Source organism: Tarenaya hassleriana, unplaced genomic scaffold (genome assembly GCF_000463585.1).
Source record: "Tarenaya hassleriana unplaced genomic scaffold, ASM46358v1 Cleome18, whole genome shotgun sequence".
NCBI lineage: Eukaryota > Viridiplantae > Streptophyta > Magnoliopsida > Brassicales > Cleomaceae > Tarenaya > Tarenaya hassleriana.
In genome coordinates this window covers 1,108,422-1,134,822 of record NW_010965216.1, presented here as the reverse complement: position 1 = coordinate 1,134,822, position 26,401 = coordinate 1,108,422, and the positions used below count along the sequence as shown (strand labels likewise).

Sequence of the window (26,401 nt, the reverse complement as noted above, 5' to 3'; positions counted from 1 at the left end):
AAAAAAAAAAAAATGTATATATATATATATATATATATATATATATATATATATATATATATATATATATATATATACATATGAATTATAAATACATCTCTTTAATAAGGAGTTATTAACCAAAAAAACTCTTCTTCTTCTTTTTTCTTTTGAGTAAAATTGTTTGCCCTAACGGTCCGCTTCCTAGATCACCATGCGAGGAGAACTATACGAGTGTGACCTTTGGATAAGCTTATAACTCTTGTCAAACCTATATACAATATGGTATCCCATCCCAGTTACTTTATATATTAAAAGCTTTGTGAAGGTAAAGAACTTTTCAATTGATTTAGAATTATTAACCAATTATATTGTGACAAACCTAAAGTTGTATAATATTTTCTTATAAAAATTTGTTTGCGGTAGGATTCTAAGTTATGATACATGAAGAAGGTATGAAAACTTTATATTATATAGTATTTCCATTGGATTTTTTTTTTGGAGGATAAAGCAGCTGATTAAATTTGACCCACGAAAGATAGAAAGGAAAAAACATAATTACCAAACATTATTCTAAAATTCGATGCCTATGCATTGAACGAAACTACGAGTCTCTTCGGAAAGAAAAAAAAAAGGTCAATGTGTAACCATGGAACCACATGTCTGTGTGCCCCATTTATAATGAAAATAATAATTTATTTTTTTGAATTTCACAATATTAAAGTCCATATCCAAAATCACATTCATATATATATATTCTATTCCCACCGTGATGACCATTCTCGAACATCTTAGCTTTATTCCATTTATCCACGCAAAAAAGAAGGCAAAGAGAATCCCTCTCTCGTTTCCATGCAACGAAATCTGCCTGTTAAATTTATTTCGACGTACTGATTTGTACCCTTATTGAAGATTTATATGTTTTCTTTTTGTCTTTTTAAGATAAATATGTTAATTACATAGTTTCTCAGAAAATCAGTTTTAAATTATTTTATGTCTTTTTAATTTTAAAAAAATGGGTCGAATATCTAGAGTATTTTTAGATAGTTAATTCGAGAAACTCGTTTGGTTAAAATTACAAGATCAGAACATCAATCCAAAGGACAGATGGTCTAATCAAGATTAAGAAACCATGGTTCTTTTAAAAATATATTTGCCAATGAATGAATTCATTTGGGGCAACGATTATTAAGTATCTAAGTATATAAAGATGACACGAGAATTAAGTGAATCAAATCCCCGGTGAACATACTGGTTATCTAAAAAAAGATGACACGAGAAGTACGAACCGTGGACATCATCCAAAACATAACTTATAATATTGATTTTCTATATAAATTAAAGCCTATGAATTTACGTAAATTTTTCTCTTTTTTGGGCAACCGGGTATCATGTACCAAGATCCAAACTAATTTCGGGACCGCAAGCCAACCATGTGCTTTGAATTATACGCTCCCTTTCCAAATTTAATGTTCGAATTCGGGACGTATAAACTCAATATGAGTTGGGTTTATGGGGCTGTATTATTCACTCAATCATTCATTCAATATATATACAGATGGAGGAGAAGGAGGAGCTATTGTGTGACCTAGCTTCTAAGGAAAGAAACAGATCTAGAAGATTACAAATCATAGGAATGAATATACTGCTTTCCTTATACCCTCCCGCAAGATGAAGCACCTGCAGTGATTCCAATCTTGGTACAGAGACGATTGAATGCTTGGCGAGGGAGTGGTTTAGTGAGGATGTCCGCTAACTGGTCTCGTGCACTGACATGTGATACCCGGAGTTTGCCAGACTGAATTTGGTCTTGAACAAATAAGTAGTCTAGAGCTAAGTGTTTCATTCGAGAGTGAAACACTGGGTTTGCGCTCAGGTACGTTGCGCCAAGGTTGTCACAATAGATAGCTGGTGGTTGGGGAAGTTTGACGCCGATCTCGGACAAGAGATTCATCAGCCAGCTAACTTCAGCAGACGTGTTTGCTACCGACCTGTACTCTGCTTCTGTGGAGGATCGTGAGATCGTGCTCTGCTTTTTAGAGGACCAAGAGATGGGATGTTTTCCCAGATATACAATGTATGCTCCCGTCGATTTGAAGTCAGATTTGTCGCCGACCCAATCTGCGTCGCTGAAGGCGTGTAACTGAACAAAGTTGTGAGCAGGGAGAGAAATGCCTTTGTCCTTGATCCCGGCAAGATACCTGAGGATCCGTTTTGCAGCTATCCAATGTTCATCCATGGGCTTGTGCATAAATTGTGCAAGCTTGTTGACTGCAAAGGACACATCTGGCCGGGTGAGAGCAAGATATTGGAGACTGCCTATGACCTGTCGAAACTCAGATGGATCTGGGAGAGGTGAACCAGAAGTCAGTGACAGTTTGGCAGATGATGACATCGGTGTGGACACTGGATTGGCTTCAAGCATCTGAGTTCTGTGCAAGAGATCATAGATATATTTCCTCTGGTTGAGGAATAGCCCTTGCGGAGTGCGAACTGCTTCCACTCCGAGGAAGTAGCTGAGAGGGCCAAGGTCTTTGAGTGAGAATGTGGCTGACAGAGTGTGGATGAAGCCTGTGATTTCAGAGGGAGTTGAGCCCGTTACTAGTATGTCATCCACATAGATTAACACCAGAAGCTGAGTGGTGTTCCGTCTGTAGATGAACAAAGATGCATCGGTCAGGGAATTGACAAAACCACATTGCAGGAAATGAGCTTTGAGAGCAGAGTACCATGCACGAGGGGCATGTTTCAGACCGTAAATAGCTTTATTCAGTTTGCAGACATGTGTTGGGAGATTGTGGTCGACAAACCCAGGAGGTTGCTGCATAAATACATCTTCAGAGAGGTTCCCTTGTAGGAATGCGTTATTCACATCAAGCTGTCTGATTTGCCAGTTGTTGGAGATGGCAATGCTTAAGATCAGTCTCATTGTCGCAGGTTTAACCACTGGACTGAACGTTTCGTGATAGTCTATGCCTGGACGTTGAAGAAACCCTTTCGCCACAAGTCTGGCTTTGTAGCGGTCTACAGTTCCGTCTGGTTTGTGCTTGATTCGGAAAATCCATTTGCAGCCAACAACGTTTGTAGCTTGATCTGATGGTACAAGATCCCATGTAGTGTTTCGAACCAGGGCAGTGTATTCTTCAGTCATTGTGGCTCTCCAACAAGGTTGTTTCAGTGCTTGTGCAACTGTGGATGGAGTTGTATCTGATTGATGATCTGTAATAGCAGTGGCAAACTTCGGGTTAGGCTTCGTAATTTTTGATTTACCTCTTGTTACCATCGGATGCCTGTTCTGCATATCTTGAGTTGGTTGAGGATCTGATACGACAGTGGGACTCTGATGATGTGTTCTGTTTGTTTCAGCAGCACTGGAACCAGGGGACGTCTCTCCAGATGAATTGTGTTGTGTACTGTCACTCGGCAAGGTTGAGACTTCCTCAGTGTTTGAAGGTGAAGGGTCTGATCCAGAATGTGTTGCTGACAGGGGTTGTTGACAAGGAGGATGAAATGGGGTTAAACCTGAGTTCTAGAGCTAGTGTCTGGAAGCAGAGGAGGTTGGGGTTCAGAAACAAACAGATGACGAGATGCAAAGGGGAAAACTGACTCGTGAAAAATTACGTGACGGGATACATATACTCTGGGTTTGACAGGATCAAAGCAGAGGAATGCACTTTGAGTGTTGGAATAGCCAAGAAAAATGCATGGTGACGACCGAGGCTGAAGTTTGTGGGAGGAATATGGTCTCAACCAGGGATGGCAGAGACAACCAAATGTTTTGAGCTTTGAGTAGTTTGGAGATGAGTTAAATAGAGTTTGAAAGGGTGAGGACATGTTTAGAATAGGTGTTGGTAACCTGTTGATCAGGTACACAGCCGTAGTGAAAGCATAAGTCCAGTACTCAGTTGGGATCGAGGCATGTTTGAGAAGTGACAGACCTGTCTCCACAACGTGTCTGTGCTTTCTTTCAGAGAGACTATTGTGTTCAGGGGTGTGGGTGGGGGGTGTAATGAGAGATACCATTTTCGGCAAGGAAAGAAGATAGGGCGATGTATTCTCCCCCATTGTCGGTGTAGAGATTGGTTATTTTGGTTGAGAGTTTGTTCTCTAGCAGAGCTTTGAATCGGATGAAGATTTCTTTGGTTTGTGATTTCTGTTTCAAGGGATATAGCCAGGTGTATCGACTGAAATGATCAACAAATATGAGATAATATTTGAAGCCATCAATAGAGGTTTGAGGAGATGTCCATACATCAGAAAAAACATATTCTAGTGGTCGAGAAGATGAGATGGTTGAGATAGCGAATGGTAACTTATGACTCTTATTGCAGAAACATGAATCACACGGGGACGAGAGAGTAACTCGAGACAGGGGAAGATTGTTTTGGAAGACAATGTGCTTTAGAATAGGTAAAGAGAGGTGACCGAGGCGTGAGTGCCATTCAGAAAGGGTTGACTTTAAGCTGGAGAAGGCAACTACAGAGGATGGAGTTGAGGAGGGAACAAGCCACTCATATACCCCGGCTTTGGTATTTCCTGTCAGCAGACACGCTCCTGATCGAAGATCCTTCACCTGAAACATGTCGGGGAAGAATTCAACCGAGACGTGATTAGTTTTACACAATTTATGAACTGATATCAGATTCTGACGAATATCAGGAACACATAGGACATTATCAAATGATAGATGTCGAGTGGGTAAGGAGAGAGAGAATGAACCCTGATGAGAAATAGGCAAACCTGACCCATCTCCCACTATCACATCATCGCTGCCTTGGTAGGGACTATGCAGTGCCAGATTCTGTAGGTCCGAGGTGATGTGGTGTGATGCACCACTGTCCAGCAGCCAAGGTGTACTGTCATAGCCCTGAGAATGCATGACATTGTACGAAGCATGCCATGGTTTGGAAAATTGATGCTGGTGGGGAGAATCAGAGGAAGCTCTGTCAGGTTTCTTGCCAGCCAAAATAAGTCTGTACTCAGGACAGTACTCGGCGCTATGACCTTGAGTTCCACATGCTTGACATCGCCCTTTGTAGTTCCCCTGTGGTGAGTTTCCTTTCCAGTGTTGGGTTGGTTGTTTCTGATTGTTGAGTGGACGTCGTGGCCTGAAGTTGGTGTTGTTTGCAGTAACAGGGAACACTGGTTGCACAATGGGTGACGCTGCATTGAGTTTCGCTTCATGATTGAGTTACTTTTCATGTAGTTCCTCGACTGAAATGGTTGTCTCTGGCATTGACAGTGTCAATTACAGATTTGTATTCCTCAGGTAGTCCATCAAGAATCGTTTCAAGGGTGTCCTCATGATCCATGGGTTTGTTGAGAAGGGTCAGTTCCTCTGTTTTGGCCAGGATGAATCGAATGTATTCATCAATTGACTGAGTCCCCTTGGTGCTGCGTTTCACCTGTTCTCGAAGTTGAAGCAGATGGCCTCTGGTTGCTTTGCCATAGGTATTGGCAAGAGTTTTTCATGCTTCTTTGACAGAAGTGGATCTAGCAATGAGGGGTTGGAGACTTACTGATAGTGTGCCGAGAAGGGCACTGAAGAGCAATCTGTCTTGTTGTTTCCGTGGGTGAAATGCAGGATTTTCAGAGGAGACGCCATCGATGAGGAGGCGAGGGGACGGAACAGCCGAGGAATCTGTGATGAACGCATCCAGATTATGTCCTTCAAGTAAAGCCTTGATTTGGACACTCCAAGTAAAGTAGTTACTTGACGTGAGTTTGGTGATGTTTGTCATGTTGCATGCCACAAGGGTTTTCTGTGGTTCGAGTGTCAAACGTGGGTACAGTTTCAGTAGTTTGGTTTTGTGGTTCGGACATGATCGCAGCGATGAAGCTAGCAAGTAGTGAAGAAGAAACAGAGTAGGGATCGATTTGTGTATTACACGAGAAGCTCTGATACCATATAAACTCAATATGAGTTGGGTTTATGCGGCCGTATTATTCACTCAATCATTCATTCAATATATATACAGAGGGAGGAGAAGGATGAGATATTGTGTGACCTAGCTTCTAAGGAAAGAAACAGATATAGAAGATTACAAATCATAGGAATGAATATACTGCTTTCCTTATAGGACGAGACACACGTTTTACACATCCATTTCACCGGTTGAACTATCGGGTTACATAAATTTTCCTTTTGCAGTCATTATAAATAAATCATGCAACACAAATATCCATGGTACGGAGATGTATCAGAAAATAAAATCTATACGCTTTAGACTGGTTTAGTTTGGTTTGATTTGGTTAGATTTAGATTATATGAATTATATGAATAACTATGTTTTTATAGTTGAATGAATACTGCAAGAGAAATTTCCATATTTAATATATTGAAAATGGATAGAAATCATAGAATAAATTTCTGCTGCGTTATCAATTCAAAAAGCAGAACATAGATAAACAAACTAAACCAGAAATCAAACCGAAACATTGAATCAAACCGGAGATTCACATATTATAAATTTAATTAAACCGGTGTATTATAGAAAAACACAAAAGTTAAAGTAGAAGATTGAATGCTCTTTCATGTAATAACGTGAAATATTACACTTATCCGTCGCAAGGATTAACACAATTACCGTATAAAATGACGTTAAATTTCACGTGGACCCTTTTCCATTTGCGAAGTTGATAGTTTATGAAAAATTCTCCATTCGCGTTTGGCTGGAAAATCCGACACGTGGATGCAAATGCCAACGAGTGGTGTGGTACGAATATTATTCGAATTTGGAAGGGTCAGCCCGCATCCTTTAGGATGGTCAAAATTCCTTTGGTTATGCATGGAATCTCTATAAATTTATATAATAATATCGTTCCCGCAATATATGCCTATAAATACGTTCCCGACTCTAGCTACACTTGCCACGAGAAGTAGTAAGACTTCTGAATTCTCTTGGCTAATAATAAAGAGATCATGAGTGATGATGATGGTGATGATGATGGTGATGGTGATGGTGATGGTGATGATGAGAGTCTTGCATGGAGGAATAGGGAATGGGTTTGAGCCAAGGATGACTTGCCGGTTTAGTTTAATTAGCAGATGCAAATTACAATGGTAATGAATCTGCTCATCTTTACGTCTGGCAAGTTGACCTTGGCTCAATTTCCTTCTCTTTTCTTCGATGTCAGACTCTATCTTCTGTATATATATATGAAATATCATAAAATAAAAATCTAAGTTTGAAATAGTTCATACAAATTTTATTTTATTTTTTTTTTATGTTTTTAGCTTGACGATAAAATCTGATTTTATGCATAATGACTTAATGAGATATATAGAACTCAATTTGAGAATATCGGATTCGGGTATGGATCGACCTTAATACTTTTAGGTTTACAAAATTCGGCCGGTCTAGTCCGTTCGATAAGAGTTTCTGTTGGAACTATGGATCAAGTCCACTTGATGCAGAAGAAAAAAATGACGTGGAAAGTTGAATGAACAGTTTGCGGTGGTTTTATTACAGTTTTTGTTGATAAACTTTCGTGGGTTGTTTGGTAACTGCTATAAGTTATTATTGTGTCTTTAAAAGCAAGTGTCGTGGTGTTGTATAGATTATTGCAGAAGGTTTGGTTTTCTGTAATCATTATGTTCGGTTTCAAAGCGCATAGAGGATTGAAACACAAGAGAGGAAAGTGTTCAATTCATCTATCTTGAGAGGAAACCGATAAGGATTTGTTTGTGTATTTGTATATGTATTTATGTATTGTGTTAATGTAAGAGTGTTTGGTTTGTGAAAGTTATCAGTTTTTTTTTCTCTCCATTTGAATCAATTTTTTTACGCATTTTTTTTAAACTCGGATTTTGGGATCGACCCGAAGTCTATCGGGTTTAATCCGACAAACCCGAAATCCGATTCGACCACGATTCAAAAATCTATTTATTTCGGGATCTATAAATTTAAACCCAAGACCGATCATTTTTTAGGCAGACTCGGACGGGATTTGGCCACAGTTGGCACCCTACATTTAGACAAAGACGAATGTAAATTTGGACCTTTGAATAATCCTTCGATCGGAGTCTCGACATTCCGAATACAATTAAATAAATCTTCATACGTAAACTTTTTTTTTAAGTATCCGAGTGTTTTAGATCGAAAATCTAGACTAATTTCGAGGTCGAAAGCAGACATATAATAAGAAATATATTTACTTTTCAAATTTAAGATTCGAATTTGGGATGATATAAACGTTTTACACCTCTTTTTCACCGGTTAAACTATCCAAATTTAGATAACCTCTCTCCTGTGCGATGTTTTTTTGTCCCCTTGGAATGTTCCAATTTAAGACATCTTCAAGATTCTTTGTATAATATCTCGGAAACTGAATGCGTTGACCAACCACCATTTTTCTACATTCAATTTGCTTCTAAAACGTTACATAGAAAAAAAATAATCACAAACTCTCAATCACCGAAACACACACACACACACATATACACACACGTTTCCTCTCCAAGGACAGAAGCGAAGCCAAGCGAAGAAGATTGATCGAACCAACGTGTACGAAATGGCTCCACGCTTATTTACAATGGTAATAAGAGCTCATGCAACACGCTGTTGACAGTTTTTCTCGGGAAAAAGATCTAAATAGGGTTTTATAACAAAAGAGTAAACAGTGAAAGAGAGAGATGACTGTTCTTGAAGGCAGAACACAGATATGTTCCAGTCCCGATCACGGCGATCAAACCAGACACCGAGCATATAGCAACGAAGTTCGGGAATTTGACTTTCTAGTTGATATATAACACAGAGAGGCGGAGTGAATCTCGGAGTGGTTGTAACTCAGCGGGCTTCGTATTGGACAACTGCATAGAACATACAATCACATGGTTAGATTGAAGACTTCTCATCACCACTCGGAACCCGAATGGCTAGATCCAGGTATGGTCCCAGACAACAAAATTCTCATACAACACTTTTTCTGGACAAAAAAGGATGAAAAAACAGTGGGTGAATTTGATCTACAGGACAAATCCAAGCCCCAGAATTAAACCATCAATGTCACACAACAGCCAGACAACAATCAAGAAAGGCAATAACTTTACAAGAACGAGAGAGAAGCAGAAGAAGCCAAACTTACTTCTACGAGTACGCTTCTTGTACAGAATGCGATACCCACACTCCCTGCATTGGATCACGTCCCCATGCTTCAACGTGTTCTCATGACCACAATCTGTCACAAAACGAAAAATGATTCAAGCGAGATCACCCTTAATGTTACAAAAAAGCAGACCAACCACCATGATTTCTCAAAAGAAACCACAAATTTAGCAAATGAGCTGAATAAAAGATCGGCCTTTACGTTACAAAACAGCAGACCCATTCCCATGATTTCTCATAAGAAACCACGAATTTGGCAAATGAACTGAATAAGATATCGGCCTTCATGTCACAAAACAGCAGACCCATTCCCATGATTTCTCATAAGAAACCACAAATTTAGCAAATGAACTGAATAAAAGATCGGCCTTTATGTTACAAAACAGCAGACCCATTCCCATGTTTTCTCACAAGAAACGACAAATTTAGCAAATAAAACCCAATAGAGCTACGAAGACTGAAAATCTCAAACTTATGCAGAAACACAATCGTGTACAGTGTCCTGTCAGTGTTAAGGGTTCCAATAGAAACTCCACTCGGACTTTTACGACAAAAAGATTTGAGCTTTGGGAGGAAGAAACGAAATTCAACTCCCAAAGTATCAATGGAGCTCACCTCCACAGATGTATGTAACGGGTTCCGGCTGCGGATCCATGCCGTTCGAATCTACTCATTCAACAAGAACACAACAGAAATCGGTCAGGATCAGGGTCTTTCAATCAATCTAAAACGGGAAAAAAAAGGACAGTACGAGATTCTTGTTCAATGAAACATAAAAAAGAGACCGTAGTTTCGGATTAGATTTCTCGGGGAGTATCAAATCCGTTCTTACCAAGAAAGGTTGTGGTTTTGAAGGAGCTAGGGCTTTTCGTAGCCTCCAAGGACGAGACAAGAGAGGGGATTTTAAAGAGGGAAGATGAAGATAGGGATGGATTTTTTCTTATTTATACCCGACGGGTTTGAACTTTGACCTATTCAAAATCAACCCCCGAATTATTAGTTAATTGAGAAAATAACCCAACAAATTAGATTTGGCAATATAACCCAATCTTTGCCACAAATACGAAACGGGCCTAACATGTTGATCAAAGCCCATTACAGTATTGGGATTGGATGGAACCCAAGTCAGTAAATTTGGGTCGCTTTCAATATATATTTGTTGTATAATACCCAAATATGATTAATAGTATTATATTAATCCAAAATATGATTAAGTTTTATAAGTAAATGTATTTTCAAAATAGAATTTCACTTTAGGAATTAGGACAACACATTGCGTCTGAGGTTTCTTCTGGGTCTAGACGCCACAAAGGAAGTTGGTTTTATTGTCACAACCATTTTTTCCATATATTTTTAATGCCAATTCATGCATATTACTATAAAAAGCCTTTGTATGTTATCCTTTATTCATGATCCAAAATTTTATACGATCCATATCTTCTGTGATCTTTAGTCTGATACTGTAAGTGATGAAGAACTCAATAGAAAAATGGCGAGAAAATCAGGAGGATGATTTTATTCTACAAGCTGTAAAACCCCAACAAGGATTATATACATATGCATACATACATACATATATATATATATATATATATATATAAAGAAATAGTCATATCTTGATTTGGGTTTTGTTGTTTCATAATTTAATTTAAGTTTAGAGGTTTAAAATGAGATAAGAAAGAAAATAAAATTGAAATAAAGAGAAAGCCAACCACACAAACCTCTCAAGTGGAGAAACCGAAGCCTATCTTGCCGGTTGCATGTTCCCATAATCCCAATTAAGACAGAGCCGACCATGAATATAAGATTGCAAGTCCAATGAGACACAATTGGGTAATTATGTTTTATTCTTTTTTAAACCTCACGGAGTTCATAGACAATAACTTGAAAAAAAGATCGCATTAAAAGTACAAAATGCATTTTTTAAATGTATATTACTAAAAAAAATAGAATGATACATAATCCAAGATCCAAGATCCACGTCACATCCTCTCTCGTTGGCATTTTACAATTCCAAGTTCAATTCATCTACCAAAATTTTAAAAAGAAAAGGCACGATCATTTTTCCTTTTCATATTTCCTTGTGTGTGTGTGTATATATATATATGTATATATGTACGCATGCTTTTACATATATACATAAAATTTTCGAACTATATATATATATATATATACCCTTTGTAGAATACATGTGTATACAAATACAAATATTATACATGTGTGGTTGGAATGCATTAGATTAGTGATAAGTTTATATATACACTATAAAGGATTAAATCCAGAGACACCCATGTCCATGAAAAAACCAAACGCGAAAATTCAAGAATATATTTTCGTAAGGAATATTTCTATGCGCGTTACATGAACATGAAATGAAGCTTTCCGACATCTAAAGGTTTATCAATTACCGAGAGGGTTATTAAAGATATCACATGAAAAACTTAGGTCCCTACAAAACGTTAGGCCGACAGTAGAACATGACAGATGTGTACACACGATTATTCAATTACGGTATATGGAATGCATAATAATGCACACATATATTATATCTAGTCACTCTAATTAAAGGGATAATATATCTCTTAAATATCATATATGGTACTGTTACAATAAATATTGATATCTTTGAGGGTGGGCATGATAGTCCATGAATCTTTTTAATTCATGTTTTATTTGAAAAAATTACACATTTTAGAAATCGTTATACTAAACATATTAAAACGTAGTAAAATACTGTTGTTTGAATAATTTAACTTCATTCGTAATTTCAATAATGATAATGAAATCATAAGTTTTGTATTGGTTTTATAGGGTGGTAGATAAAATATTTATAACATGATCGAATCCAAATAAAAAAGAAAAAATCGCATATAAATAACTAAATTTTTATAAAAAAACCCAGATAAACCTAAAATCCGTTAATGACATCACCTATTTTTATTTAAAAATATCAAAAATTTGTATTTATTTGGAAATTTTTTCAAAAGTCTAGATATTTATATAGGATTTTTATAAAAGTTTAGGTATTTATTTGTTATTTTTTCAATAAAATATAAATTTTGTAATATTATAGAGAAGTTTTGCTTTGATTCGGTTCGATCTGTTTTATATTCAAACCGAATCCAAATTTGATATCCTCGATTCAAATCGAATCCAAATTTGATATTCTCGGTTTGAATATAGAAGGGATCGAACCGAACTGAACCAGAACATTTCAAATTTGATATCGACTCAAAAACTTCATATTATTTGGCTCGGACAAAACAGAAGTTAAAGTCAACCACTCTGCTTCTAACATATACGTACATGTATACATACTATTACTATATGTAAGATATCGTCTAGAATACTTTATAATAAAGATATAATAAAGATTTCGAATCCGATTTAATGATATCAAGAAACTACACTTCCCTCGATGACCAAATTAAATGCAACTCATGCAAATCCCAATGTCGTGAAACCAAAAATCTGAACCATGTTCATTTGTCCTCATCACTTCATGCATTTTTCTCTCTCTCTATGTAATCTTTGAGATTTCTCTTCATCATTCTCTTCTCTCTCTGTATATATAATCTTCAATCACTTAATCACCATCACCACCTCTTCTCGTACACTAAAAAAAGGTTTTTTTTCCCTCCAAAGTCTCAACATTTTCACAAAATTTTCAACCTTTTCGTTCACATATATACACGCTTGAAAACCCTAATGGTCGCCATGGCTGAACTCAAGAGAAAGTTCAAAAATGGCAACTCCTTCACCAACAAATGTGCTTCCTTGGTGAAGGAGCAACGTGCCCGTCTCTATATCCTCCGTCGCTGCGCCACCATGCTCGTGTGCTGGTACGTCCATGGCGACGACTAATTAAGGGCCTTTTTCTCCAATATCCTCTAAATAATTCAGATATATCCCATATATATATATATATATATATATATATATATATATTCAAGTCTCTTGCTCTTGAAACCTCCATTAACGTTTTGAAGCTCTCCTTGGTGTTTTTAGCTGCATAGACATCCAATCCTCTCCAAATGATCATGTTTCTCTTTTTGGTGCAAAATCCTTATCCAAACCTTTGTTCGGGGGTTTTTTTTTTTTTTTTGCCTAAAGGATTGAACAATCAATCCTTTTTGGGTTTTGTTTTGTGGGTTTGCATCCAAGAAAAGAGAGAGACTTGTCCATCGATGGAGCTCCGGCCGCCATCTCTGGACAGACATAACAGTGGAGATCAATGTCATGTAAGAAATGGTGCTCTCTTTCAAGTCCTCGAAGGGTTTTTGTTTTAATTAATTTTTCACGTAGAAACGTAATTTCTATTTTTATTTTTCTGGAGGTACCAATGAAGTTATATATATGGAGCAAGATCCATGATCTATACTGATTCCAGTTCTTAGTTTAATAAGATTTATCCGAACATAAAAAATAAAAATGAGAAGAGATAAAGAAATGTTTTAATTAATTTTTTTTTTGGTAATGAAGAATAAGACAGAGCCGACCATGAATATAAGATTGCAAGTCCAATGAGACACAATTGGGTAATTATGTTTTATTCTTTTTTAAACCTCACGGAGTTCATAGACAATAACTTGAAAAAAAGATCGCATTAAAAGTACAAAATGCATTTTTTAAATGTATATTACTAAAAAAAATAGAATGATACATAATCCAAGATCCAAGATCCACGTCACATCCTCTCTCGTTGGCATTTTACAATTCCAAGTTCAATTCATCTACCAAAATTTTAAAAAGAAAAGGCACGATCATTGACTGTTACCCGATTTATATAAGGGAAAAAAAATAATGATTTGTTATATGAACAAGTTATAGATTATGTAAAGTAAACAATATACATTTTAATTGGTTTAGAATTATGCAAAAAAAAATAATATTTGAATTTCAAAATATATAATTTTAATGAATATTAATTATTAATTATGCAACTGTAATCCGAAAAATATATAATAACTGCCAATTCTAGGGTTGTGAAGAAACTTAGTTCAACACCCATAAAACATGTTTTGAGTATTATTTTCAATTTTGAATTTTTGTACCGATAATATTAATTGAAAAAGCATGTCGAATGTGTAGAATAGTAAGTGTAAAATCTTGGCATCTATACATATATTTTAATGTTTTGGTTTGTCCAAACGGTCCATATATAGGAAAAAAATTAAGATTGCTTACATTTAGAAGTGGGTGAACTATTAGATTAATAACCAAAATATCTTTATTCGGTTAAGTTAATAATTGAAATAATGGAACCGAATGACCACCCTGCGCATGGACATAATCAAAGTCCACAATTAATGTACAAAAATATTAGCTCGTCTAACAACTAACACGTTTTTATCAATGATTATTTAATTTATCCTAAATCGATGATATCGAATTATGTTACATTGGATGACTCTTAAACTTTTTTGTGAACAAGCCTAAATTTATATGCAAATCATACCAATTTGAAATTTCTGTAACAATTACATGAGAATGATATCTGACTTACTTTCTAATATTCAATAAGAATACTTAATATAGATTTTGAGATATTATCTTTAATAATAAGTAACACAATATCATATTTATTTCCGTTATATCTATATTTTTTTTTATTTTTTTATAAATATATGAGTTATTTTCATTATAACGTAACAAGAAGAAAAAGAGATTGAACAATAAAGTAATTCCGTTCTTTTTTTATTTATCATTCTTTCTTATTTAATTTCTGTAATTTTATATTTCTACATGTATGAGAGTGGTTTAACCTATTCTATATATATATTTTTTTTCAATCTTTTCTTTTTCGAATTTTGAATGTTCGTGTATCCAAACCGTTCAAAGAGAAGTAAAGACCCAAAATCAAACGAGTTGTGACAAAAAAAAAGTCAAACCTAAAAACTCTAATATCAAACAAAGTGATATGACAAAAAGAGTTAGGGTAGAACTTCAAAATTAAACGAAGTGATTTAAAAATGGATAATACTTTTTAAAAGAACTAAATTTGGTGTTTATGGATTTTTCTAAAGACAATGAAAATATTTATAGATTTTTATTGTATTATCTTTTCAAGATTGACTTTTGCATTCTTTCAAATTTATTCTTGAGAGGAATGTTGAAATAAAAAAATAAATAATAGATTTTGAAAATATAGATTTTGAGATATTATTTTCAATGATAAAAATACAATATTATGTTAAATATTGCGTATCATATTTATTTTTGTTATATTTATAATTTTTTTTATCTTTTTATTAATTTTTTTAATAAATATGTAAATTATTTTTTATTATAAATGTAAAAAAAAAAGAGAAGAAGAGGTATAACAATAAAGTAAAATCTGGTTTTTTATTTTTCTTTCTTTTTTATTTAATTTTCGTAATTTTATATTTTTATAAAATAAATGTAAAAAACTTATTTCGTCATCCTGATATGCTGTTAATATATATATATATATATATATATACACGCATGAATGCTTTTTATGAAGGGATATATAAATGTTGTAATGTATATAATGTCACTCTAATTTTGTCTGTACGTGGAGCTAGCAGTCAAAAATATGTTGGTTCTGTATATATATATATACATGTGGGCGTGTGTATATATATATATATATATAAATATACTGCTGTAAAAAGGAATTCACTTTTTGAATTTATCTCTTTCCTTTTATGCAAATGTGAAACAGTAGTTGACTAATTAATTCTGCAAAGAAAGGATGGGTGATGTAAAGAACCGACCGTAACGATTTCAACCGTATGAAAGCTACGATTAACAAACTTTAGCAAATTGATATTTAACACATGAAAAAGGGTTTCTCTTTTATCTTGACAAAATGAGATAATCTCTAAGCTAAAATTTAAATCGAAATATAAATTATTTGAACAATTACCAACCTTATGAAGGCTTTAACCTTATATGGTGACACCAACCAAGAACAAATTCTTTTATGGAAGCATTAAAAAGGAAAATAATTTAGCTAAGAAAATTTATCATTTATATAATAAATGATAGAAATTTCAAAAGCCAAAAATCAGATATTTCTGGTTAAAAAAAAAACATTTTTCGGCACTGGGTTTTCTCATCCATCTGGTTTTAGAGAGAGAGAGAGAAGAGGGAGAAGAAGATGAGGAAGAAACGGGTGGCGGTGGTGGCTCTGCTGATACTCTGCATTGTAGGATTGGAGCCAAGGTTCATCCATGGCGCCACAGATTCGTCAGACAGTGAGTTTCTTCTTGTCTGAAAATCTCCATTTGCTCTGTTTTTATCTCAATGAGTTGTGTTTCTTTCCCTTCTTCTTCTTCCCAACTAAAAAAAAGTTCCAATCTTTTCATGTTGGATCCCACCTTCTGCCGTTTTAGCTTTGATCTTTTTTTCTGGGTTTATGTTTTCTTGTCCAAGTTTTAAGCCCGTGCTCAAACTTCTCACTCTTCATCACCAGGCCAAAGTTTCAGCCTTTTCACTCCTTTGTTGGGAAAATTTGTTCTTTTCTTCAAATAGGTTTTGTTTCGAGTAAATGGGTTTCTCTTAATCTGAAATCCCTTTTGGTTTTCGGTTAAATCTGCTTTCCTCCGTTGCTCTATTTAGCACTTTTCTCCGTCTGGGTTTTCCGCCGTTAGGACAAAACCCTGCATATCTAATCCATGTAGAATACTATGGTTTTGTAGAATTGAAACGTAAGAACAAAGTAACAAAGAGAGCTCGGTCTTGTTCTAAGAGACCCGAGAGATAAAGAGATGCGTTAGGTCTAGAAGAGGTTTTGAGAAAGATGTTCTCTCTTGTATTTTCACCATTGTACTGTCTAAAATATATACAAAGTGACAAACGATTATACAAAAGGCTATACATGGTAAAGGAATATATCATGCTTTGATAAATGGAAATATATCAATTATCCTTGCATGTTTCCAGATTTAGGAGTTGATTGAGTTGCTGGATTATTCGCTTGCCATAAGTCTTCAGGCCGAGAGTGTATGTGTGTTTCCAAGTTGTCCTTCGAGTGCGTGTCCGAGTTGTCCTTCAAGTGTATGTCCGATTGTGCCTTCTTGCTCAAGTTACCGAGTTCTCCAACATTCCCCCTCAAGATTGGCTGGTCAATTTCGACAAGGCCAATCTTGGAGAGACAATGATTAAGAACATAAGAGCTTGTTGCCTTGGTCAAGATGTCAGCGAGTTGATCTTGACTCCGAGTATACATTGGAGAGATGACTCCGAGTGTGATCTTCTCGCGAACGAAATGACAATCAACTTCTCGCGATACACGCGCGTTTTAGGCGCGTCATGACCGAAACTAAAATGGAATGACAATATTGAGCCTATGGGCCTGTAAATGTCGTTAACATTTTCTTAAAAGGCCCAATTAGGCCCAACTAGCGCCTGCTTTCCATTTACAAAATCAGGCAGGGTCATGTAGAAGTTGTCTCAACCACACGACCTCGCTTGTTGTATTTGCCATCACTCGGTATTCCGCTTCTGCGCTTGACCGAGCTACAACTGTTTGCTTCTTGCTCCTCCAAGTGACGAGATTGCCACCAATGAAAGTACAAAATCCCGTTGTTGACTTGCGATCCGTCCTATCACCGGCCCAATCAGCGTCACAGTATGCCACGATCCAAGTGTGCCTATTGTCGTCCATCCTCATGCCCTTGTTCGGTGTTCCTTTTAGATATTTCAAGATTCGGTCCACCATGTGCCAATGATCCATTCTTGGAGCGTGCATCCATTGACTAACCTGGTACACAGCAAAACTTATATCAGGTCGAGTAATAGTAAGATAAATCAACTTACCGACGACACGACGATATTGCTCCGGATCTTGATATGGTTCCCCCTCTTGGTGATCTTTGAAATGCTCCTCAATTGGTGTGCGCACCGGTTTAGCTCCTAGTTTTCCTGTATCTCGCAACAGATCAAGAGTATACTTTCTTTGGGACAAGAATAATCCGTTAGTAATACGTGTTACTTCAATTCCAAGAAAATATTTTAATAAACCTAGATCCTTAATATCAAAAACATTTTGTAAATATTGCTTCGTAGCACTTATACCGTCCACGTCATTCCCTGAAAGAATAATGTCATCAACATATACGAGAAGAACAATGATAACCGAGTTACCGTTCATCGTGAAGAGTGAGTGATCCGATTCACTTCTTGTAAAGCCACGATCGATGAGAGCTTGATATAGTTTATGATACCACGCCCTTGGGGATTGTTTCAAGCCAAAATAGATTTGCGAAGACGGCAAACTTCGCCTGGTTTTGTCCGAATATAACCAGGAGGCGGTTTCATGAAGATCTCCTCATCAAGATCACCTTGTAGAAAGGCGTTCTTGACATCCATCTGCCATAATTGCCAATGAAGATTTACAGCCAAAGATAAAAGGACGCGTACCGTAGGGAGTTTTGCCACCGGTGCAAAGGTTTCTGTGTAGTCTTCTCCATAGGTTTGGGTGTATCCTTTGGCGACGAGACGGGCTTTATAACGATCAATCTCGCCATTGCTTTGGTATTTTATTTTATATATCCACTTACAGCCAACAATTTGTTTTCCAGGTGGTAATGTTGTGATGTCCCATGTCCGATTCTTTTCGAGTGCCGAAAGCTCTTCTTCCATTGCTCGTCGCCATACTTCTTCGGATTTAGCTTGAGTGTATGAAGAAGGTTCGATTCCCTGTTCTATGATACTTAAAAAACTTCTTTCATTAGCAGGAAAATGATCAAGAGACGAATACTTATCGATAGGATTGGCAATGGCAGTGTGAGAGCCATGCATTTGTTCCTTGACCTTCCACGTCGGGCGGCGGTTCCGATTGCTACGTCGGAGCTCCACGTCAGGAGGGGCTAAAATCTGATCAGGTGGATCGTGCATGGAAACATGTGGCATGTGGTCCAACTCAGCATGCACATCATGAGTGTTTTGCTCTTCCATGTTCGACGATAGAGGATACAAGTATAGAGTGTGGTTTATGGATGCATCATGTTGGTGTGACGTGTCGGTAGGAGAGGGGAGTTCCCCCTCAGACAAGGCATCGATCTCTTGTGAGTCATGGATCTCCTGTGACGTGTCTTGCTCAAGTGAACCTGCAATGTTAGTGGGAAAGGAAATATTCAAAGAAGCCAAGGAGAGAGGAGGAATACCATTCGCGTGTAAATCTTGGGATTCTTCCAATGTAGAGGATGAAGGTGTTGTTTTGTTTGTCGGTGTGTGTACACCTAGGCGACGAAGAGTTGTTTGCAATTGAGAGATAACATCATAATTAGAATCGGTACCTTGCGTTGCAAGCGATTCCAAAGCCGACCAATTTGTCTCATCGAAATATCCGATTTCTTCAATGAAACGAACATCTCGGGAAGTGAAGATACGTCGGCTTGGAGGGTGATAACACATGTAACCCTTTTGATTTGCCGGGTATCCAAGGAAGACACATCGAGCACTTCTCGGGTCGAGTTTGGTTCTTTGCCCTTCATCTACGTGAGAGAAACAAATACAACCAAATACGCGTAGATGATCAAGATTATCTCGACGGTTAAACAATACCTCGAAAGGAGATTTATCCCCGAGAACTTGTGTCGGTAGTCGGTTGATGATGTAGCACGCGGCCTTGACCGCATCACACCAAAATCGCTTTGGTACATTTCGGTGGAATATGAGTGTCCGAGCCACCTCCATCAAGTGTCGGTTCTTGCGCTCCGCAACACCATTTTGTTGAGGTGTGTTCGGACACGAGCGTTGGTGAAGTATCCCCTCTTGAAGAAGATAATCTCGAAAGCGGAAGCTCGTATATTCCCCACCGTTGTCCGTCCGTAAGCACTTGACCTTGACATTGAATTGGTTAGAAATATAGGCAATAAAATGTTTTGTAGCACAAAATACATCACTCTTAAGCTTCAACGGTGTTATCCAAGTGTATTTGGATTTCTCATCAATAAATGTCACAAAATATTTATAATTGTCGCGTGAATAACATGGAGCAGTCCATACATCCGAATGGACTAAATCAAAAACATTATTATAGATAGTAGAAGAATCCATAAAAACCGTTCGACAGTGTTTTCCCAACGTACAAGCGTCACAATGAGAATCAAAAGGTTTAACATGCGGAATTAATAAACGACACACTTTAGCATGTGGATGGCCCAAGCGAGCGTGCCACACATTTGACGAAATCGATAAAAAACTTGAATGCGTATCATCGAGGTAATATAGATTGCCCTTGCGTTTTCCTCGACCAAAGATACGATCCGAGCTAGTATCCTGAAAGGAAACACCATTAGTATCGAAGATAACTTGACAATTAGTTTCTTCAACAAGCTTTGGAATAGAAAGTAGGTTAGCATGAAATTCGGGAATAAACAAACCTGTGATATCCCGATCAAAAAGACGAATTTTACCACAACCGCGGATGGGAACATTCTTACCATTGGCAACCAAAACTACTCCATGACTTGGATATATATGGTCGAACCATTGAGAATCACAAAACATATGGGTGGTTGCACCTGAATCTATAATAATTGAAGAATGGGTCGAAAAGTTACCAGTTTCCTTGTTGAGAGACTGAAGAAGATGTTTAAGTCCCTTCAACTCGTCGGAGGTAAGACTAATGGCACTGTCTGTAGGTGCTTGTTCGTGATGAGCCGTCATTGCCGTACCTCGACGAGGAGCATCCTTGTAGCGTGACGGTTTGAGATGTGGATTAAGTATCCAACAACGTTCCCGGGAGTGTCCCTGCCTTTTACAATGATCACAATAGAAAGACTTACGGTCTTTATGTGGAGCAGATTGTCCCGGCGTCTTCTGGGCATAATGGGCGAGTTCCATGGGTCCGGCGAAATAATTTCGACCACCTTCTTCCCTTTTTATCATCATGCACAACTCATCAAACGTGGGCAGCTTGGTTTGACGGAGAACATGATAGATTAGGTCGTTGAAGGAAGGATTAAGCGTTGAAAGAATCGAAAACACTTTGTCTTCATCGGCTCTCTCCATTATTGTCTTCGGATCAGTGGAGGTTGGTCGGATCTCTTCCAACTCAGCCCATAAGGCACAAAATTCTCCTTGAATCTTGTTGAAGGGATGATCATTCTGTTGAAGGTGAAAGAGACGTCTCTTTAATTCAAAAATTCGACTCACATTCGATATGTTACCGTATACATTGCTGAGTGCTTCCCATAGAGACTTGGTGGTGTCGTGGGAGATGAATGACTGGAGCAGGTGAGGGTCCAAAGAACCTTGCAGTATCACCAATGCTTGGCTATCATCTTGTTTCCACTTGTTGAAATCCAACTCATTTTGCTTGTTGCGTTGAATCCTTTGCTGTAATTGTGTTGGAGATTCTCCTTCAGTGGCCGACCTTTGCGGGGGAGAAATTTGTTTTTCAACTGAGACGTGCTCCCACAAACCCTTGCTGTTGAGAGCTGCGGTCGCCGCCTTCTTCCAGTAAAAAAAGTTTTCACCGGTTAAGGTGATGGGAATGAGTTTGGTCTGCGAATCCATCGGTTTGTGTAGAGAACAATGAACAGATTTTATGAAAATAAGAGAGAAATTTGGTAACACAGAGGGGTCAAGGACCTTGATGCTCTGATACCATGTAGAATACTATGGTTTTGTAGAATTGAAACGTAAGAACAAAGTAACAAAGAGAGCTCGGTCTTGTTCTAAGAGACCCGAGAGATAAAGAGATGCGTTAGGTCTAGAAGAGGTTTTGAGAAAGATGTTCTCTCTTGTATTTTCACCATTGTACTGTCTAAAATATATACAAAGTGACAAGCGATTATACAAAAGGCTATACATGGTAAAGGAATATATCATGCTTTGATAAATGGAAATATATCAATTATCCTTGCATGTTTCCAGATTTAGGAGTTGATTGAGTTGCTGGATTATTCGCTTGCCATAAGTCTTCAGGCCGAGAGTGTATGTGTGTTTCCAAGTTGTCCTTCGAGTGCGTGTCCGAGTTGTCCTTCAAGTGTATGTCCGATTGTGCCTTCTTGCTCAAGTTACCGAGTTCTCCAACAATCCAAGCATTTCTCTGATATCTATTGTCAGATGGATCTGTCCAGGTCATAGAGTCATATGATATCTGATAATAGACTTAACATTTGTTCATTTGGATTAGGCCTTTGGATTTATTAGCCACCGACAACTGGGATCATAGGCTTTTGAACGAAATTTCCTTCACTGGTGGCCACAGACATGAAACTGGAATCTATGTCTCAGTGTTCTTCTGTTTTGTGGATGGAAGCTTACCTAAACCTGCAGAGTCACACGCTGACTACAGGCTTTGGTCTCGGAACAATGTCATGGTAAAATCCTGGCTGATTAACTCGTTTTCTCCTGACATTGCATCAAGTGTTTTGTTCATCAAGAATTCTCGCGATATATGGTTGAATGTCGCAAAGAGATTTCAGCAGAACAGTGCACCTAGAAAGTTTCGTATCAAGCAGCAGTTACGCAATCTTTATCAAAGGTTCGTTGGATGTTACCTCATTTCATACAAAGCTGGTCACAATCTGGGAAGAATTGAAGGCTACTCGACCCAATCCGATTTGTGAATGTGGAAAATGTACCTGTCAAGTTGACAAGCGCTGGTCAGATTTGTTTGAAGAGGATTTTGTGCTGGAATTTCTCTTCGGCTTAAATGATTCTTATGAACACACAAGGAGTCAGATTTTAATGCAAGATCCTATTCCTGATCTGGAGAAAACCTTCCATTTGGTCAATCAGCAAGAACAACAACGCTTGATCAAGGCACCTATTGCAACTGACGCTATGGTGTTTCAGAATTCTGCTACAAATGCATCGGGTGATGTAGTTGCAGCAATGGCTGGAAATTTCCGAGGCAAGCAAAGGCCTGTTTGCACTCACTGTGGACTTCAAGGCCACACAGTTCAGAAATGTTACAAGTTACATGGCTATCCACCTGGATACAAACCGCGAAATTCGCAATCCTCTGTTTCGACCAAAGTTCAAACGCCGGTCAACAATATCTCAGTCCCGCAACATAACACTGTTGCAAATGTCGTCGCTGAAAATCCTGTTAATACTCACAGTTTTTCTGGTGTTAGTGGCATCACAGAACACCAATTGCAGCAGCTGTTTGTCAAGCTTGGACAACATTTTAAAGTCTCTGAGCCATCTGTGACTGCTCATGGAGCTCCTGAAAGTGCTAACACAGGTAACTCCTTATCTGATGTTAGTTACTCCTCTGCTGTGATGTCGGCCTTACATTCCAATTTGACTTGGGTTGTTGATTCTGGAGCTTCTACACATGTTTGCTCCAATGTTGCATTAATCACAAATATGAAAGAAGTTTCACCAATATTGGTTACATTACCAACTGGACAGACTCTCAATATTAAGTCATCTGGTACTGTCATCCTTAATGAGCATATTACTCTTCACGATGTCCTTTACATACCTTCCTTTTCCTTTAATTTGATTAGTGTTCCTTCCTTGTTACGACACTCAAACTTTTCTGTTCTTTTTACCCAGAAAACTTGCCTTATTCAGGACTGTACTCAGGGATGGACGATTGGGAAAGCTGATCTTCAGCACAATCTCTACCTCTGGGACACAGATTTCGTTTTTCATTCTTCTACTTTTACTTGTAACGCCTTGGTTGCTGATTCTGTTCTTTGGCACCAAAGGCTCGGTCATCCTTCTCAGACCAAAATAAAAACACTTTCTTCTGTGTTGAAAATGTCCAAATGTACAGATCTAGATCATTGTAAAGTCTGTCATTTGTCCAAACAAAAACGTTTACCATATGTTTCTGAAAATAATATTTCCTCTATTCCTTTTGAGCTTGTGCACATGGATATCTGGGGTCCATTTGCTATTCCATCTGTTGAAGGACATCGATATTTTTTAACTCTTGTGGATGATAGTTCTAGAGCGACTTGGGTCTATCTGTTGAGTAATAAATCTGAGGTGCAAACTATTTTTCCTGGATTTGTGTCAATGGTTGAAACACAATTTGCTGCTAAGGTTCGAGGGATCAGATCTGATAATGCTCGTGAGTTGGAGTTTGCAGAGTTTTGTGCAACTAAGGGTATTATGCATTACTTTTCTTGTGCGTATACTCCACAACAGAACTCAGTGGTTGAAAGGAAGCACCAACATATCTTAAATGTAGCGAGAGCCTTGATGTTTTAGTCTGGAATACCAATACAGTACTGGGGAGATTGCATCAAGACTGCAGTGTACCTTATCAACCGTATTCCATCTCCTTTGCTACATAACAAGTCTCCACTTGAGGTTCTCTGTAAAAAGGTACCGTACTATGATCATCTTAGAGCTTTCGGGTGTTTGTGTTATTGTTCAACACAGGATCACGAGAGACATAAGTTTTCTCCTAGAGCACGATCTGCAGTGTTCATTGGGTATCCTGCTGGTGTTAAAGGATACAAACTTCTAGACACAGAGAGTAACAGAGTTTATGTTACTCGGAATGTGGTATTTCATGAATCGATATTCCCATTTCTTTCAGAAAAACCATTAACAGATTCACTTCTTGATTCTGTCACTTCCCTTTTTTCTCACCCAGTTTTGCCTTTACCAATCCCACCAATGGAAGAGTTCTCTCATAATGAATGTTGGGTGTGTTATTTTATATGTCTCATATTCATGCTTTATTAACTTTCAATTCCATTCCAAGAACTTCGAGCTTAATAACTTTCAAAATATACAACCACATCACGCATGTCATACATCAGTAGAAAGATAATTTCGATATCTATGAAAGACGTCAAGAACATGCAATTCCGATAACGGTATAGAAAGTTATGTTCAAACCAACATCATTATATCAATATGATTTTTAAAACCGAAAAACCAAATCCGAACCCACGGCGAACCGTGTCTCCTTAAGGAAATTATTCTCCGCATGGTACCTACGGTTAATGGAATATATCCTCCCAGGATAGGACGGACGTACCTCACCGGAACAGTGGTACTTCAAACTCCGGTGCCTTGTCGAACTCAAAGAACGGTTTGAATCACAAAGAGAAAATATGTTTTTCTTTCTTTTGCAAAAGCTTTTGTTTTGTTTTGTGTTTTCCTTGGTGTGTATAAAAATGAAAACAAAGCCTCCTATTTATAGGATTGAAAAATTGTAAAACTCCCAAAAGTTATAAATATTTTTTAAGTTTTAGAATATAAATGTGGAGAATAACATACAAAAATATCTCCTTTCATTTAATTAAAAAAAACTCCAACAATCCCCCACATGAATAGAGAATTTTACAAAACTCTTTAAAACCATGCAACCTTTGTGATTCAACTATGAAGAATTAATCGCATCTGGATAAGTAGGTTTCCCTTTGAACTTTTCATAGTGGATTTAAATCGGATATACTCACCAATCGGTAGATGTGATATCTTTGAACCGTCGGTTTTTTATGTATACCAAGACAATCTAAACCACACAATCAATTCTTAACCGTCTTTGGTTCTCACTGTTGTGTTCGTTTCAGCCATGAACACCTGCCTGGTTTCATGAAAGCTTAGAGAACTGGCCAACTATTATTCTCCTTGAAGCGGCCCACACTTCACTTTCACATAGGTGGTTTCCTAAGCGTGTCATCTCTAAAGATACACTATTTGATCATGTCAAATTTAGGAACCATTAAAAATTTCTTAGCTTTTAAGTCTTCTAACTTAAAGCCGTATAATTTACCTTTTTCCATAGAACATTGTCTCATCATGAGAATGGGTTGGATTATATTTGACAATGTTGAACCGTTAGTTACGACTTTGTATTCTCTTTGAACCTAGTTCTTGGGATCTCCAGTCTGCTAGGTAGAGTTACCATCGTACTAACTTGTCCTTGGCCATAAACCCATTCCCTTGGATGATTTTTCAACCAAATCTCTACAAAGACCTTTTGTAAGTGGATCAGCTACATTATCCTTTGACTTCACGTAGTCAACAGTGATAATACCACTTGAGATTAGTTGTCTAACGGTATTATGTCTACGTCTAATGTGACGAGACTTTCCGTTGTACATCACACTTCCTGCCCTTCCTATTGCAGCGAGATTATCGCAGTGTATGCATATAGGTGTCAATGGTTTGGGCCAATACGGAATATCTTCCAAGAAATTTCTAAGCCATTCAGCTTCTTCACCAGCTTTATCCAAAGCTATGAATTCACTTTCCATTGTAGAGCGAGCGATACATGTTTGTTTTGAAGATTTCCAAGACACAGCTCCTCCTCCAATTGTGAAGACATATCCACTCGTGGATTTTGTTTCACTTGACCCAGTAATCCAATTTGCATCACAATATCCCTCAAGCACAGCTGGATATTTGGA

General features: G+C 37.4%; 3 protein-coding genes across 5 annotated transcripts in view; 2 read left to right on the top strand and 1 right to left on the bottom strand.

The window, feature by feature from the left end:
- Positions 1-8,316: 8,316 nt before the first annotated feature.
- Positions 8,317-9,991, bottom strand: LOC104810404 (DNA-directed RNA polymerases II, IV and V subunit 12-like). The gene is made up of 4 exons (XM_019202222.1): positions 9,919-9,991; positions 9,702-9,752; positions 9,067-9,159; positions 8,317-8,791 (listed from the first exon to the last, which is right to left on the bottom strand). The coding sequence occupies exons 2-4, from the start codon at positions 9,739-9,741 to the stop codon at positions 8,769-8,771; spliced, it is 156 nt and encodes a 51-aa protein (XP_019057767.1). The 5' UTR covers positions 9,742-9,752; positions 9,919-9,991; the 3' UTR covers positions 8,317-8,768.
- Positions 9,992-12,803: 2,812 nt separating this feature from the next.
- Positions 12,804-12,950, top strand: LOC104810403. The gene has a single exon (XM_010536693.1). The coding sequence runs from the start codon at positions 12,804-12,806 to the stop codon at positions 12,948-12,950; it is 147 nt and encodes a 48-aa protein (XP_010534995.1).
- Positions 12,951-16,145: 3,195 nt separating this feature from the next.
- Positions 16,146-26,401, top strand: part of LOC104810401 (protein STRUBBELIG-RECEPTOR FAMILY 6) — a 20,883-nt gene continuing 10,627 nt past the window's right edge. For 2 of the 3 annotated variants that reach the window (XM_010536690.2, XM_010536689.2), the window contains exon 1: positions 16,146-16,309. In XM_010536690.2, coding sequence (XP_010534992.1) covers positions 16,213-16,309 — 97 coding nt within the window. In that variant the 5' untranslated portion in view covers positions 16,146-16,212. The remainder of the gene's footprint in view (positions 16,310-26,401) is intronic. The other variant, XM_019202234.1, reaches the window with a different exon arrangement.